General features: G+C 39.4%; 1 protein-coding gene and 1 long non-coding RNA gene across 12 annotated transcripts in view; one reads left to right on the forward strand and one right to left on the reverse strand.

Moving 5' to 3' along the window:
• Positions 1 to 17,785, forward strand: part of STK39 (serine/threonine kinase 39) — a 316,325-nt gene that overhangs the window by 285,561 nt on the left and 12,979 nt on the right. For all 11 annotated transcript variants that reach the window (XM_077883571.1, XM_077883578.1, XM_077883573.1 and 8 more), the window contains one exon: positions 16,413 to 16,477. In XM_077883571.1, coding sequence (XP_077739697.1) covers positions 16,413 to 16,477 — 65 coding nt within the window. The remainder of the gene's footprint in view (positions 1 to 16,412; positions 16,478 to 17,785) is intronic.
• LOC144304934 (uncharacterized) lies at positions 874 to 13,239 on the reverse strand. The gene is made up of 4 exons (XR_013371937.1): positions 13,031 to 13,239; positions 4,497 to 4,554; positions 3,288 to 3,462; positions 874 to 1,024 (listed from the first exon to the last, which is right to left on the reverse strand). It is a non-coding gene; the product is annotated as an uncharacterized LOC144304934 (long non-coding RNA).

Raw genomic sequence — 17,785 nt, forward strand, 5'->3', positions numbered from 1 at the left:
AAAGTACCTTCTTATGACTTGTAGGAGGTGGTGAATGACTATCTTGATACCCTAAAGCATGTAAGTTAGTATTTATTATTAATAGTAATGCATACATGGAGTCTTTGGGGCTGTGTCTTACTATTTGGGTGACTCCTTTTCCTCTGAAGTTACTGTCACATTTTCACCAAGAGTTCAACAAGGCTAGTGGTTTCATCACAGTGTACTAGCAGGTAATAAAGTTGTAACAGGGCAGCCCTGGAGGCTCAGCGGGTTTAGCGCTGCCTCCAGCCCAGGGCGTGATCCCGGAGACCTGGGATCGAGTCCCACATCAGGCTCCCTGCACGGAGCCTGCGTCTCCCTCTGCCTGTGTCTCTGCCCCTCTCTCTCTCTCTCTCTCTCTCTCTCTCTCTCTCTGTGTCTCTATGAATAAATAAATAAAGTGTTAAAAAATAAATAAAGTTGTAACAGTGTGTGCTGTGGAAATAGGTCACAAGGAGATGGGAACTGCTTCCGTAGATACTCTCAAATGTAAGACACACAACTTCCTTGGGTCTGATGGGAAGATGTACAGACTGTTGTGCCTGAAGAAGGCTGGCTGAAGTCAGTAGCCCCGGGATGTCCCTTCTTTTTTTTATTATTTTATTTTTTTTAAGATTTTATTTATTTATTCATGAGACACACACACACACACACACACACACACACAGAGAGAGAGAGAGAGAGAGAGCAAGGCAGAGACACAGAGGGAGAAGCAGGCTCCGTGCAGGGAGCCCGATGTGGGACTTGATCCCTGGACTCCAGGATCACGCACTGGGCTGAAGGCAAACGCTCAACCACTGAGCCACCCAGGCATCCCCCCTTCTAACCTCAAGACCCATTATAAGCTGCTTTTCTGCTGCCAACTTTATTCATAGCGCTTTGGTAAAACAAAAGTACAAACAAAAAAATCAATTTGGAATTTCTTGCACTGAAGTTGATTTTTTTTTTTTCCCAATGTTGTTTTTATCTTCATTGCAATAATGGCTCTTCCTTCTCCATTACCCTGGTGGTAAGAGAACAATGTCAGGAGAGAAAAATGAATTTGCTGATAGAGGGTTTCTTATCTGTTCAATTAGGATAACTAATATAGTAAGATACAGTGATTTCTCCATTAACGAATCATCTGGGGAAAAGAGCTCCTCTACATAATGTTGGTTGCCTTAAACCCACTCCCCATGCACAGCAACATCTTAGACTAGCTGAGACTGCCTGCATGAGAGTACCCAAGTCAGGTATTTTAATTCCTCCTTTAATTTATCTTAATCCAGGCAATGTACTGTATTAATTTTTTTTCACAGTCTCCGTGAGAATGTCATTTTACATGGGCAGTAAACACGAAGACTGGCTGTACACGTATAAAGCTTTTCATTTTAAAGCATATACAAAAATCAACATATTTAATATGTTCAATTCTAATCAGCACATCGCATGACTATTAAAATCTTTTCACTTTTCCAAAGCCCCAAACCAGAATTTTAGATTTTTTTGTCTAGACTTTAGTCCACATCACTAACTGGTGTCATACTAAAAACTCCTTTCCTGGAAGATAAAGCCTATCCTCGAGAGAGGACAAGGTCCAGACGGTCAGTCCCCGCCAGCTTCCTCACCTGTGTCTCCCGCCATCCCTCTGTTTGAGGCTTGCTGCAGCACGCTGGGCCCTCAGTGGCACTCTCACACTTGCCCTGCTCTCCTCTTTTCATGTGCTCTTCCTCTACCTGGAATGTTCCCATTCAACTGGCAAACGCCTATTCTTCTTTGTAGACGTAGATTAAATATCACTCTTCCTGGAGTCTTACCCAGAACTACCCTCCAGGCAGTTTGCCTTTGCTGTATTTACACCTTATTCCTACCTGCCAACAACACTTATGGGATCTTGCCCACGCACTAGACATGGCAAGTGTGTTTGTGTCACTTGTGTTTGTATCTCCCCAACATACAGGAACACCAGCTAGATGGTACACACTTTCATAGGAATTTGTTTAATAACTGAACGTTGTACATGATTGGAACACACATCTGCTTTTAAAAAGTCATGGATCTTAACAGGCCACAGCTTTTCTTGTACACTTCGCAACACACCATCCCCTCCCTCCGTATCCCCAGCCATTGGGTCACAACATGGAGGGTTCAAGTTCTCTGGTCTCCTCATGAGCTACTTTCTCATGATAAAACATATGTGTGAAGGATCTTTGAAAAGTACTACTTCCCACCCCCTTTTGAGTCTTGGAAGGGTTGGAAACAGTAGGTTAGAATCCAGAAGGCTTTGAGTTTTCAAGTTGGGATGAAGGCAGGCACAGGAAAGTAGGAAAACATAGTCTAAATCTCAGTTGTAATTGAAGGAGAAAAGACCCAGGGCATGTTGTCATGGCGAAAGGATAATCTTATAAGAGTGAGTGCTATGTACCCAGCTTCTAGCATCTGGAAGACCTAGTGCAGAAGGGAGGGATGAGGAGATCTGATGTTCACTGTACTATAATCAGAAAGTACATATAAATGCCTGAATTCCTCATAGGTTTCATTGTATTTTAAGGACAAAGAGAGGCTAAATACCCCTTCCTTCCACCATAAAGGAGAATTCCATCTCTACTACTTTCTAATTATCTAAAATTTGTTTTCCATGAAATCTGTCCTTCTATCCATAATGAGAGATCAAGCTCAATTTTAATTATAGGTTCCTGGAAGAGTTAACATAATACCCTTGACAAAATGTGCTGCTAGTTTATTATCATTCATAATCATGGATTCATGATTATTTACGTGCACCTTCTGTGAGCCAGACCCTGTGCTGGGCGTTGGGTGTAGAACAGTGAGCTGAGTAGACCTTGCCTCTGTCTTTGTGCTGCCTTGGCCAACTGGAAAGGGGGAAGAGTTTCTCAAGCATTTAACAAGGTCAAGGAGTTACTTCTATATCATGGGGTAGGATTATGTAGAGTAAAAGCTGGAGATCTGAAAGGACCAGCCTTATGTCACTCTGATCAGCTCTAGTTCATTTTATCTTTGTGGGCTTCTGAGAAACTACGTCCTAATCCTGTTAACCAGGTACTTGTAGATCTTGATTTTGTTCATTTATTTAGCACCTCCCAGATGCCAGGTTCAGTGTTGGGTACTGGCTGGAACTCTGGAGGTGATAGCTGGTATCGGTTTTCAAGGAGCCTCAGTCTAGATCCCTCGTAAGCAGGATGACCATTCCACTGTATCACATAAACCAAGACATTTTGAGGGTACAAGGCGAGAAGGCTCTCTAGCAGGGTGATATGTAAACATACCTCCTGCATTTGTGGCCGTCAAGTCACTTTCTTCTGGGAACAGCCTTTGAAAAGTAATGGCTGCCTCTTGACAGAGGTTCTGATGCTTTGTCAGGCAACTTGTGTCTCTTTGGGAATCTACAGCCCCAGGATGGGTGGTAAACTTTGACAAACGTTATGTGCGGGTTCCTTGGCTCTATGGAAAAAGAAAATCAGGACCTAACTTTTTATTAAACAGGTACTTTTTAAAAGCTTATGATGGGCAGCCCGGGTGGCTCAGCGGTTTAGCGCCGCCTTCTGTTCAGGTTGTGATCCTGGAGACCGGGGATCAAGTCGCATTTCGGGCTCCCTGCTTGGAGCCTGCTTCTCCCTCTGCATGTGCCTCTGCCTCTCTCTCTCTCATGAATAAATAAATAAAATCTTTAAAAAAATAAAAAATAAAAGCTTATGATAGTGTCAAAAGAGTTTAATAAAACATTTTAAAAAAATAACTAAATAAGAAAAATAGTTGTAGACCGACCCCATACACCAAATCTGAGAACCAGTATAATAGGCATCATGTTCAAACTATCATCTCTCTGTTGCATGTTAACCTTTAATATCTGCACGTGGGTCCCTAAACTCTAATTTCACAGTGACTCTGCCAACTGTGCTTTCAGTTGTGCACACTGCCCAGTGGACCTTAGCACAACTAGCCAGTACCTCAGATTTCTAGCAGGAGCATCAGCATTGACTATTACTCCTACTAGCACCCCAATCAGAGCAGTTAGCTTCCCTCGGCCACTCCGTTTGTGTTATCAAGCTCTGCATGCTCTCCTTCAAAGATGGGTGCAGTTACCTTGCATGGGGAAAGGGGAATTGGTCAGGGGGTAAGGGAAAAGATTATGGAGATGATCTTTCAGATTTAATCGTGTGTAAAAATGAGACCTTTGTTCAGTGCAATTAATGTCTCACATTTACTAGATAAAATCAAAGCTGTAGGTACAAAGTAAAAGTCTGCCAAACTCATGCCAGCTTATTTTCATGCAACAATTAACAATAAATTGTTAAAAATTAAGAATAAAGAACAAATGTTAAATTGAATATGACACTGTGACAAGAAGCTGCTTTATGAAGTGTTTAAATTTATTTCATAAGCGTTTTTTCCACATTCCTATTCTCTCTCCATCTTTTATTCTATCTATCATTGATTGTGAAGTTTCTGCAAAAAGTTCCATTTAAGTATCTTACCTGTTGTTGGAGATACTATATAAAACAGCCAGTTTTCTTAGACTTGATCCAAACCAATCTATCAAGAATGGTGGAGGAAGGGAGGGGGCAGGTTAGTATTATTCATGGAATAGTCCAAAGTAGTCCTGTTTACTGTGATTCATGTACTGGCTTGTGCCACAATAGCAACCAACATTATTAAGTACATCATGAAGTTCAGCTAACTTTTGAGGGTTGGGTTGAGGGGGGAGCGGAAGTAACAAGACTCTCTCAATGAAGGAAGCAATGATTGATTGCCATGTAGTGCACACTCCATACCTTACATGGACCTGTAAACATTTTGGCAGCTGACTACTTTAAGTTTCATTGGTCTAAGGCACAGGGAAAGTGATTTTCCAAGGTTTATATTATGTACTATAAATAGCATTAGATTTTAGGTCCTTTATTGTTTAGGCTATATCCTGATCTAGAGTGAAGTCCCAGTCAACCCTTGAATCAGTTTGATTTCATGTGATTAAAGAGGTGAACTGGGGCACCTGAGAGATTCAGTAGGTTAAGCATCTGCATTTGGTTCAGGTCATGATCCCTGCTCAGCAGGGATCCTGGTTCTCCTCCTTCTACTTCTCCCCTCTGCTTGTGCTTTCTCTCTCTCAAATAAACAAAATCTTAAAAAACAAAACAAAACAAAAAAAAAAACGAATTGTTCTGCCTTGGTCTATACCTTTCACTGGCTACTAAACTCTTCAAATGCTTTGGAATATACCACAAAGAAGAAAATAATTCCAGGAATGAAGATAAAATAGGTGTTCTCCTCTGGGGCAGTGCCACATTAATGTATGAGGAACGCGAGCTCTCCTCCGTGTAGGATGGCCACATACGTGTGTGAGAAATGTTTGTGTTTGAAAGGTGACTGCCACGTGCTGGGAGTCCTTCGGGTTTCTTCAAGCTTTGTGCTTACACCAGATGGCTCTGCCTCAGTTGGCTGCATTGGCCCATAATTTAAATAGCATTCCTTTTATCGATGTGTTTACTATCTCATTGATTTTAACTTTTCCAAAGCTTTTCCCAGTCCAGAAGCCACTAGGTTAAATCTCAGGCTCTGTGTCCTTAAATTAGTATGTGGCTACTGAAAAGCCTTATTATAAAATAAATCAAGATAAAGGAAAAGTGACAATAAGTTGATTCTATGAATTATTTCATTTCCCTTTGGTGTATTTCCTCTGACTGATTAGAACTTTTCTAGAATTCATATGATTTGACAAGGTCATAGAGGCAACTTAAAGCTTATTTCTGTGCTTTTGTTTTCAATCAAGTGACTATAAGCACTGAGGAAGACACAAAGTGTCCTTAGTCTTATGCATAGAGGACAGTGGAGAGCAGCTTCCCTGTTGTCTTACTTTGCAGTATTTGGTACAAATAAGTCGTCTTTTAACAGTATTTGTGAGATTGACATTAAAATCCTGGAGTATATCTTGCTTTCATGCCTTATATACATATAGTCTTATTAATACTTCCAGAATGTGCTCTTGGGTATGAGACTCTTCTCTTGGAATCTAAACATCAATTAAGTAAGACTTATTTCTGTAAACAGGGAAGACTTGGACATGCTTTTCTTTTTTTACTTCTAGAAATCAAAATCGGGTGGATTTCCTGTGTCTTATTTCTTTTGCCCTCCATGGTATGATGATTTCCTTCTCTTCTTTAATTCTGCTCAAACTTGTGACCTACACATTTAAAAATCTGTAGTAGGGTTGAGGTTTTTGAACTCTATAGGAAGCTCTTGGAGATTTTCCAAGATGTAGACTGATGCTGCTTGAGCTCTGAGATCTTTATATTTGTGTTTTTATCATTTACTAGATGAGCTAGAAGATCTGAAAAGTTTACCTCTTGGATGAAGAAACACCTATAGTTCCTTAACAAAGGTTTCTGGTTCTTTTTAGAAAAAAAGCCTTCTACTTAACAGAGATAAACCACACGTGCATTTATGGAAACTCTTAATTGTTAGAAAGTGACCTTAAGAGACTACACGAAACATGCACATGGAAGGATGCTCTATCAGGGAAATCCAAGTTAAAATTACAATCAAGTGTTGGCAGGTGTGATAAGAAACTGGAACTCCTTCACACTGCTGGTAGGAATGTGAAAATGGTACAGTTGCCCTAGAAAACATTTCAGTAATTTCTTTAAAAATTACACACAAATCTGCATGAGCCAACCATCCTACTCCTAGGCACCTACCCAAGTGAAAAGACAATGTGTGTCTACACAAAGACTTAAACAAGAATGCTGATAAGCTTTATTCATAACGGCAAAATTTGGAAACAACCCAAATGTCCATCAAGAGATGAATATGTAAACAAACTGTGGTATATCCATACGATGGACTACTGCTAAAAAATCAGAAGGAATGAATTACTGATACATGGTAGAACATGGATGAATTTCAAAATAATTATGGTGTAAGAAAGAAGCCAGACTCATAAGTATGCCCTATAAGGCTCCATCCCTATGAACTTTTAGAAATGCAAATTATAAAAAAAAAAAAAAAAAAGCAAATTATAGTGACAGTAAACAGATCCGTGGTTTCCAGGATAGAGTGGAAAGAGCAACAGAGTGTCAGGGAGGTGGAGGGAATTACATAGGATTTGATGAAATGTTTGTGTATTTTGGATATGTTCATTATCTTATTTGTAGTGGTTTCATTGGTGTATATGTGTATCAGAACTTATCAAATGACACACTTTAACTACGTACCACCTATTATATGTCGCTTGTACTTCAGTAAGGCTGTTCCAAAAATAAACAAAAGGCCCCACCCCTAAGTTGCTTGTGTTAGAATGGGAGGATGTTAGTAACCATTCGGGATAGCAGTTTAAGGATATCCAGGGCATGATCCCAGTGAGTATCTGGTAAAAGCCAAACACCCTCCCCCAAGAAATTTGCACACAAACTTTTACCTACAATATAGAGGGTTTCAAAACTAAACGCCCAGGTTAAGGCACCTGTTTTTTGAAGAATCCAAGCACATTTTAACAGCTGTGTCTCCCAAAACAGTAATCCTCTTTGATTTTCCGAAGCAAACACATTCTTACTATCATCTCAGGTGAATTTTGGATACGTGTAGCAAGCCCAGACTTTAAAGTTTAGTCATTCTTCATAACACTATTTTTAGTTTTTTACTGTTTTCATCCTCATTCTGAAGAGGAGGTAAGCCATAAACATACTGGTATATCATCTCCACCAGCTAAATGAAGCTACAATTTCATTGATTATACCATTCTATTGCTTTCAAAATGAGCAATAATAACATAATGATTATTGGACACTTCCATTACTACACTGTGGTCCAGTTCATAAAACTCCACCTTAAACACAATAAAGGAAATTCAGGACCAACAGTAATTTTACAATTATATTTTAAGGGACAGATTCAATACCTGCCAGTTTAGCTATTCCGAACTGTTTCCGGCTTTCCCATTATGCCAAGGTAATAGTAAAAAACTGGGATTTACCCAAACCTTAAGGAGAATGGCAAGTGTATTTATTTCTTTTATTTCTCATAATCTTTTTCCAATATAAGTAATGCTAATACTCCAGTCTTTTTGATATTTTTGTCTCAAAGGCTGGTTGCTTATGATAACTGTAACATTCCTAAAATCTCTTCCAGTGCTTTTTCTCACTATCCACAAATCTAATGCAGAGAAATGGCAAATAATGTACTCATCCCCCCTTTTCCTAAAATATTTTATTGATAATTTGTACTCTTTTTAACATGTCAGTAAGGCTACTGTTTTATTATTTTAATTCTATTATAGTTAACATACAGTATACAAAATAATGATTAAACAATTCTGTACATCACCTGCTACTCATCACAAGTATATTCCTTAATCCCCATCATCTGTTTCACTCCCCCCGACTTCCCCTCTGGTCCCATCAGTTCTCTATACTTAAGAGCTTGTTTCTTGGTTTTTCTCTCTTTTCCTTTGCTTATTTTTGTTGTTGTTTCTTAAATTCCACAGATGAGTGAAATCATAAAGTATTTGCCTTTCTCATACTTATTCCTCTTAGCATTATACTCTCTAGCTCCATCCATGTTGTTGCAAATGGCAAGATTTCATGCTTTTTATGGCTTAGTAATAATCCATTGCATATATTTACCACATATTTTTTAAAGGATTTTATTTATTTTAGAAAGAGCAAGCAGAGGGAGGAGCAGAGGGAAGGGAGAGGAGATAATCTCCAGCAGACTCTGCATTGAGTGCAGGGCCTGGTGTGGGGCTTGATCCCACAACTCTGAGATCATGACCCGAGCTAAAACCAAGAGTCAGATACTTATCCAATTGAGCCACCCAGGTGCCCCTGTACTACATCATCTTTATCCATTCATCAAGCAACAAACACTGTAGATAATGCTGCTATAAACATTGAGGTGCATGTATTCCTTTGAATTAGTGTATTTTGTATTCTTTGGGTAAATACCCAGTAGGGTGATTACTGGATCATTGGGTAGTTCTGTTTTTATCTTTTTGAGAAATCTCCATACAGTTTTTCCACAGTGGCTGCACAAGTTTGCATTCCCACCAACAGAACAGATGTGCTTTGTCAAATGCTTTTTCTGTCTATGTTGAATAAGTAGTGAGAGTGGACATCTTTTGTCTTGTTCTTGACCTTAGCGAGAGTGCTCTCAGTTTTTCCCCATCGAGCATGAATTTCACTGTGTGTCTTTCATACATGGTCTTATTATATTGCCCTGCTTTGTTGAGGGCTTTTATCATGAATGGATATTGTACTTTGGCAAATATTTTCTCTGTGTCTATTGAAATGATCATATGGTCTTCTTCCTTTCTCTTATTGATGGTGATGTATCTTGTTATTTGATTTGTGAATATTGAGCCACCTTTGCATCCTGGGAATAAATTCCATTTGATCATGGTGAATGATTTTGTTAATGTGTTATTGGATTTGGTTTGCTAGTATTTTGTTGAGGATTTTTTGCATTGACCTGTAGTTCTCTTTTTTTGTGGTGTCTTTATCTGGTTGGTATCAGAGTAATACTGGCCTCATAGAATGAATTTGGAAGCTTTCCTTCTATTTTTTGGAATAGTGTGAGAAGAATAGGTATTAAGTCTTTTTTAAATGTTTGGTAGATTTGCATTTGAAGCCATGTGGTCCTGAACTTTGGTTTGTTGGGAGTTTTTCAATTACTGATTAAGTCTCTCTCCCTGCTGGTAATCAGTCTGTTCAAGTTTTTATTTTTTCCTGCTTCAGTTGTGGTAGTTTATATGTTTCTAGGAATTTATCCATGTCTTCTAGGTTGTCCCATTAGTTGGCATATAGTTTTTCATAATATTCTCTTACAATTGTTTGTATTTCTTTGGTGTTAGTTGTTATCTCTCTTCTTTCATTGGTTTTGTTTGAGTCCTGTTCTCCCCTCCCTTCCCCTCCCTTTCTCTCTCTCTCTCTCTCTCTCTCTGGCTAGTGGCTTATCAGTCTTTTTTTTCCCCAGTCTTGTTGATCTTTTCAAAAAACAGCTTCTGGTTTCATTGAACTGTTCTATTGTGGTTTTTTTTCATTTCTATATAATTTATTTCTGCTTTAATCTTTATTATTTCCTTCTTCTAGTTTTAGGTTTTGTTCTTTTGCTAGCTCCATTAGGTATAAGGTTAGGCTGTTATTCAGTTTTTCTTCTCAAGGTAGGCATCTACGACTATAAATTTCCCTCAGAGAACTGTTTTTGCTGCATCCCAAAGGCTTTAGACCATTTTGTTTTCATTTTCATTTGTTTCCATGTACTTTTTGATTTCTTCTTTGATTTCTTGGTTGACTCATTCATTGTTTAGTAGCATGTTATTTAACCTTCATGTATTTGTGGTCTTTCCAGTTTGTTTCTTGCAGTTGATTTCCAGTTTTATAGCATTGTGATCAGAAAAGATACATGGTATGACTTTGATCTTTGTGAATTTGTTGAGACTTGTTTTGTAGCCTAATGTGATCCATTCTGGAGAATGTTCTGTGCGCTTGAAAAGAGTGTGTATTCTTCTGTTTTAGGATGGAATGTTCTGAATATATCTGTTAACTCCAGCTGGTCCAGTGTATCATTCAAGCCATTGTTGCCTTATTTTCTGTTTGGATGATCTGTCCATTAATGTAAGTGGGGCGTTAAAGTTCCCTACTATTATTGTATTACTATCGATCAGTTCCTTTATGTTTGTTATTAAGTGTTTTATGTATTTGGGTACTCCCATGTTGGGTGCATAAATATTTACAATTGTGATATCTTCTTGTTGGATTATCTCCCTTACTATTATATAGTGTCCTCCTTTGTCTCTAATTTTTAGAGATTTTGTTTTAAAGTCTATTTTGTCCAATATTGATATTGCTACTCTGGCTTTATTTGACATCCATTTGCATAATAAATGTTTCTCTGTCCCCTTGCTTTTAATAGGCACATGTTATTAGGTCTGAAATCAGTCTCTTATAGGCAACATGTAGATGAGTCTTGTTTATTTATCCACTCTGTCATTCGATTGGAGCATTTAAGCCATATTTATTGCCATTTTGTTACTTGTTTTGTGGTGTTTAGTTTTTTTATCCTTTTTTCTTTCTTTCATGGTTTGCTGGTTTTAGAGGTATATTTGGATTCCTTTCTCTTTATTTTTTGCATATCTGAAACTTTTTTGATTTGTGGTTACCAGTTTATATATAACATCTTCTGTGTATGGCAGTCTACATTAAGCTGATGGCCACTTAATTTTGAACTCATTCTTTAATCCTCTCCCCTCTGCATTTCAGATACTTGGTATCCTATTTCACATCCTTTTGTGTTTCTCTTTCATTTGCACTGTCTTACAAATTTGCTAGTAGAAATGCCTTCGAAGGCATCAGGTTTCCAAGGGGATTTCCCAGTGACAGACAAAGCTAAGAGTCTTCAGTCAACAATAATCCCAGCAGATGGGAAAACATTTGCCTCATTCCTAAAGTCTGGGCTGCACACCAAAGTATCCACAATAGTCCACCCCTTGGACTGCTTGGATCCACCTGGGAGTAGTTCCTCTAGCAATGGTTGATTTCTTTTCCTAGGGAAAGTTCTAAGTGGGAAGGTTAATAGTATGACTTAGTCCTCATTGCTGAGGGTGGTTTTGAGGCCAGTTGATGCTCATCATGTCTATCTTCTACTTACCATTGTAGATTCCCTTTGTTGGGGCTATGACCTATGCTAGTCTGGATGGTTTATCTGCAAAGTGACCTAGACTCTCATCTCTTGAAAAACCATGACAAGTAGCCAATTTTGCTGGTTCCTTATAGATGAAATGGGATGGAAGTAGTAGATATGAAGAAAAGTAAACAATTTCAAATAGAGTAAAAGCAAACCTGTTTGAGGAGGCTCCTCTGACTGCTGGGTGGAGGCTGAGCCATTGAGGGACAAGGATGGAAGCAGGGAGACAGTAAGCTATTGCATGAGTCTAGACAAGAGATAGTGGCAGCTGTACTTGGGTAGTAGCAGTAAAAGTGGTAAGATGTCATTGGTCGCTGTAGATGTGGGTATATTTCAAAGATAAACCTTTTGCAGAGGTGAATAATATTTTGTCTGGGTTATCAAAGAATTTGAATTGAGTGGGGAAATGAGCTCTGTAATTAGTTGTTTCAGCACATAATGATAAAGAGTCATGGTAGATATCTTGAGGAGGGGAGTGGTTATAGAGCCCTTCCTGGGAAAATCTCGGGTAGGACTTGGCAGAAAAGGACCTGGAAACATACGTTGGGCCAGACTATGAAGGGGTATCATAGACCACATTAAAAACTTAATCTTGGGACACCTCGGTGGCTCAGTGGTTGAGCCTCTGCCTTTGGTTCAGGGCGTGATCCCAGGGTCCGGGATAGAGTCCTACATCGGGCTCCCTGCAAGGAGCCTGCTTCTCTCCCTCTGCCTAGGTCTCTGTCACTCTCTCTGTCTCTCATGAATAAATAAAATCTTAAAAAAAAAAAAAAAACCTTAATCCTTAAGTTGATATGAATGGTTACATGGTATTATCTAAGGAAGTAACACATCCCAGCATATGACTTAGATTCTGCAAGTAACTCTGGTGAGTGTAAGAGGGTTCATGAGTTAAGTAACACTGAAGGGAGGGAAAGCAGTGATGATATGCCATTGTCCAGGGTAGAGATACCAAGCCAACATTTGTTACATACTTGCAGCACATCAAGCACCAGTCTGAACTCCGTAGATGTGTTAACTCAGTCCCCAAGAGAACTCAATCAGGGAGGCACTGTTAATATCCACATTTTACAGGTACGTGGACTGAAGCACAAATAGGCTAGAGTTAGAGCCATGTGGCCCTGTGAAGTTGGCTAAGTGGGAAGCAGGATTTTAACCCAGGCACTCTGACTGGAGAATTCACGCACTTACACACTGTGCTACACTCTTCTCCTGAAGGTGAGAGCCTGGAGATTTAGGGAACATAATAGAGCAAAGCTCTTGTATTTTGTTCCAAATATCATAATTAACTATAATTTTGCATTAGCATTACCACAGTACCCATAAGGAGACTCACCCTCCTATCATTTCCTCTCTTCCTTGCTTAGAAGCTTGGATTCTCTTTTGGTACATGTGTCCCTTTCTTGCTTTGCAATCTTATGTGGCCTTTTCTGCAGCAAATGTTCAGGATGTGTCTTTAGATCAAACAGTATTGTGACATCACTTTAGCAGGCAACCCAAGTCTGTGCTTTTGTCTTCTCTCAGCATTTCCTCTCTGGGGGAATGCGTTGGATTTGGTGTTCACTAGGGTGCTTTTCTTCACAGCTTTTGTTTGGGAATAGCTCAAATTAGATAAATTCACTTACAGTCCCCAAAAACATCAGTGCTATATGAGATTGTTGTGAAATATGTTGGTATCTAGGGAGAAAAGTGTATCTTTCCACTAATCACTTCTAATGCCAAAACAGACTCCAAATAATCATTATGTACCTGTTCCTTTTCTGACTGTCCAAATGTGGAGAATATTACGGAGAAAACAGTGTCTGGAGAATACCTGACTTAGTTTGCCAAAGAAATGTCGGCTCTGCTGCCCTTGCCTCTAATAGATTATGCCCAGGACGATCTTACTTCCTTCTCTGTTTGGATTCAGGGAGGTACTGAGCATCAGCAACTTTTTCATGTGGTTGTTAATGATACTATCACAGTTTCATAAAGCACAATACCTACCATACCTTAGGTCAGTGTTATCCAAAAAGAGCACATAGAACCGACACGGATTCAAGCCTAAGTGTAACACAGAGACACAAAAGTCGCCGAGAAATAGATGGTTCACACAAAGGTATCATGTAGCCACAGCCGTAGAGCAAGAAGGTCACAACCCCTGGTACCTCGGTACGTGTTTACCGTTTCCTGTGTGCTCAAGAACCAGAGAGAGCACTTGTGACTGAAGAGAGTGGCCTGGGGAGGCCAGAAGGGACCAGCTCAAAGAAGAAAAAGTCTACATCAGAAACTAGGAGAATGAGTTCTATTTGGGAAAGCCAGGAAGGTTTGGAAATAAGTCGATGGCCACTGAGTAGGGTTTAGAAGTGCCATAAGTGGGGGAAACCTATAACACCTTAAAGCATGAAGTTCAGTGTTACGAGCACATACTTGAGAAGCTCTAAAGTTAACCAGCCCTATCCAACCCTTCCTTCTCAGCTCACGTCCCAGGTAAGGAACACTTTTATTTTTGAAATCCAGCTGCACAGTCAGGAGAAGGGAGAAAACCGTTGACACCCATCTTTTTAATGAGCATTGCTAGTGGAAGATAAATTAACATCACCTTGAATTTTATGTGATGTCAGTTAAATGAAGGTATTTTATAGCACTTTACAACAAATTAGAATCAACGAAATTGAAAATAAGCCTAGCAGCTGGGATAAGTAATCAGGTAAGTGGCCAGTTTTGCTATTTTTGCTTTGAGTTGAAGACAGAATTTGAATTTCTAATATCCCTGAGGTGTAGGGCTCACAATTGAGGAGTGTGGTTTCCGGGATGATTGTTTGAGATGCTAGCATTTCAGCTTTGCCCTCCCAAGTCTGCAACTTGCCGAGCCATGTCCCTTGGAGATCAGCCCTAGGACATATGTGTGCACACCAGAGAGCAGGCTGTGAAGTAGTGAAGGACAGAGCTCAGCTTTTGGCGGAACGTTACAGAGCAGACTGGAAATAGATGACCCAGAACAGGGCAGTAAATCATCCACAATAACTGAGAGCCTCTAATGAAAGGACTGAAATTCCTATGAAAACTTTATGGCCACTCATGAAATCAGCCCACATCAGGGGAACTATTACAACACTTCTATATTTTAAGAAAATAGTGACTGTGTGCACTTGCTGCAATTTGCATCCAGTCAGAGTGCCCTGACATCATCATTCCTGGCCCCGGTGGACAGAATTTCATGGCCGAGCTTCTCACTCCCAAGAGCCAGTGTTTCTTGTGTGGGTTACCTGATGATTTTTAGGATGGGGAATATGCTCAGGAAACTGCCGAGGCGGCTGAGGTGCTCGGCGATGATAACGATATGGAGGTGGATGTGCCCCAGGATATACCTGACGTGTGTGCAAAAGGAAGAGATGATGATGGGGCATGGGATGGGGGAGGTTACCATAAACAAAACTTTGCAGATCACTCAGAATGGAAGTATCAAGGGCAATGAATAAAGATAAAATGATGCCTGTAATTATGGTTTATAAAGAGAAATAGGCCATATTGAGTACATAATTTTCATTTTTTTTCTTCCTCTGCAGCTGATGGTTTCAATGAAATAAACTGATCTGCAGAAAATTCATGTCTCTAAGGTGGTTTTTAGTCAACCTCAGAGAAACATGAGATACGCAGATTTCTTTCTACTTTCTTGCTTTCTGAAACACCTTTCTCAAAATATTATCTTAATTTTTTAAGTCTTAAAATAGTCACATGACTTCTCAGATACCTAGTTACTGAAGCAGCAGATAACTTTTTTTTTAATTCATTTTTTATTGGTGTTCAATTTACTAACATAAGCAGATAACTTTCCACGTGAAAAATAAAAATGATAAACAGAACTTTACTTCCATAGTCTTCTCTTTTTCCCCTAACCAGCAGCGCTTACTTGGCTTTCGAGACTTTACGCTTTAGATTTGGTTGTGGAAAGAGTGAGACTAGACTTCTGTCACCATCGCCTTCTGATAATTCTGTAGCCTAAACCAGAGAAGTGAGCAGGGAAAACAGACTTCTCTGCGAGAGAATCCAGTATATCATGACACCATGGAAAATGGGACGGGTCTCTGATGAATCCTGCTAATACCGAAACATATCTTCACAATTGAGCTCCAAACTGACAGCCTCTAGTGCTTGACCCTGTTCAGCCACCTTGGGTATTGTTCAAGGTGGCACTCCCCTGGTTTGACGGATCATCGCACTCTGAAAGCATTAACACACATGCCCGAGCCGTAGGGGTTATCCGCTGTGTTTGGTGCTTTGTTAAAAATGGGTGCAGAGAATTGAGTGGATTTATTAGGAGAGGGGTTCAAACATACTCAGAAAAACCACCGTTTGCAATACCTCGCCTCTATTTTGTGCTGCCCTCTGCTGGCAAATAAATTTCATAGTAACGGGTGTTGAGAAAAACCAAGGGGTAAAAAAAAAAACAAAAACGGGGTGCTGTCCCTTCTCCTTTCCATTAGAAAGCAATTTCCCATTTTATTTTCTGAAAGGGGGCCCAATGTATAGTGATTAATTCAGATGCACTGAAGATATAAATTGTAGAAAAATGTATGAGACTAATTTGGTTGTTTATATGGACTTTGTAATGTCTGTGAAAGAAATAATTTTGCAGCTTATTGCATGATTAGTCAGATTTTCCAAATCATTGATGTGAAAATCCAGTGTTACTGTACATGATTTGGACGCTTTTTCTCCACGTTTGTATTTTTCAGTGGCTGCTAATTTACAGAAGATTGTAGATGATCCCAAAGCTTTAAAAACATTGACGTTTAAGTTGGTAAGTTGAAAGTTCTGGAAAGAAGGTAAATATTTCGCCATGCTCTACTGGCAAGGAGTGATAACAGTTTAATACCCTGCTCTGTAATTCTGTTGCTGTTTGTCGCTTTCTTTGGGGATCCGTTTTTTGCATTTGTCATTGGCCGGTTTAACCTTTGGGAATGTTTTCTGACCATGACCGGGAATTTCCTCTTCCATGAGCGTAGCTCATTTCCCAGTACATCTTGAAGAGCAGCCATCTGAGAAATCTTGGAGCCTGTACCATTTTGCTTCCAGTTTGTATGGCACCCTGACCATATAGACAAAATTAAACTTAATTCCAACCAACACTCTTAATAAAGCTTTCCTAGAATGAAAGCCAGGTGGTTCTAACTTTTAAAAATTGAGGCTGATTGTTGTAGAAATGGTTTAGGTAATTGGAAGCGATTGTGGAACTACTCACTAAAGGCTAGTGAACAAAGACATAACATTTTAACTCCACATTTCAAATCACAGTAATAGATTCTCGTAGAGAAGAGGTGTTCCAGCAGTTTTTCTGCACTAGTCGACTTTAATTTTAAGAACTAGAGAGGCCTCAGAGATACAGATACTGAGCCTTCCGGCCTCATTATGAAGCCAAGAGATAGGGTGACCACGGCTGGAAATGGAAGGCAGGCCAAACCGTCAAAAGGGACTATTCTGAAAGTTTTAGCGAACAGTGCTTTAAGTGACTCATTTTAAAATTATCAATCTTATCAAGAGCCAGTCGGAATGCTGCAAGCAGTTTAAGATACAGATGACTAACACTTTGCTGTGTACAATATATATTGGTGATCTGTCGTTTTTAGTTCTTGTGAGAATTTAATGGAAAATGTGCGTGGCCAAAGATGTGAAATGATTAGTTACAGTAAACGACAGCCCTTGGCTAATCAACTCTCTCTCTGGGTCTTGCCTCACATCTAATGTCAGATGACTAGGCTGTGTGACGGAAGACAAGCACAAAGATTCTCACAGAAAGAATTTACCTGAAGAAATTTGTTTTGTTTTCAAGAACAAAAAGAACATTTTGCGCAGGCAGAGAATGATAAATTAACAAATTGAAAGGTTCGGCTTCTGCTTTAGGTCTTGTCTGTCACTTCTATTATGTTTCCAATTCACCTACATCTTTGTAAACATATTTCATTTGTATGAGAATATATTGATGAGAAGATGGTACCCTGTGTCAGGATTTCAAGCCTGTTAATATTTCTTTACTCATTTTTTATACCCTAAGAAAGAAATTATAATAACACACCACCTCCAGAAGATTGGCCTAATGCGAACAGGGATA

This window comes from Canis aureus, chromosome 34 (genome assembly GCF_053574225.1).
Source record: "Canis aureus isolate CA01 chromosome 34, VMU_Caureus_v.1.0, whole genome shotgun sequence".
Lineage (NCBI taxonomy): Eukaryota > Metazoa > Chordata > Mammalia > Carnivora > Canidae > Canis > Canis aureus.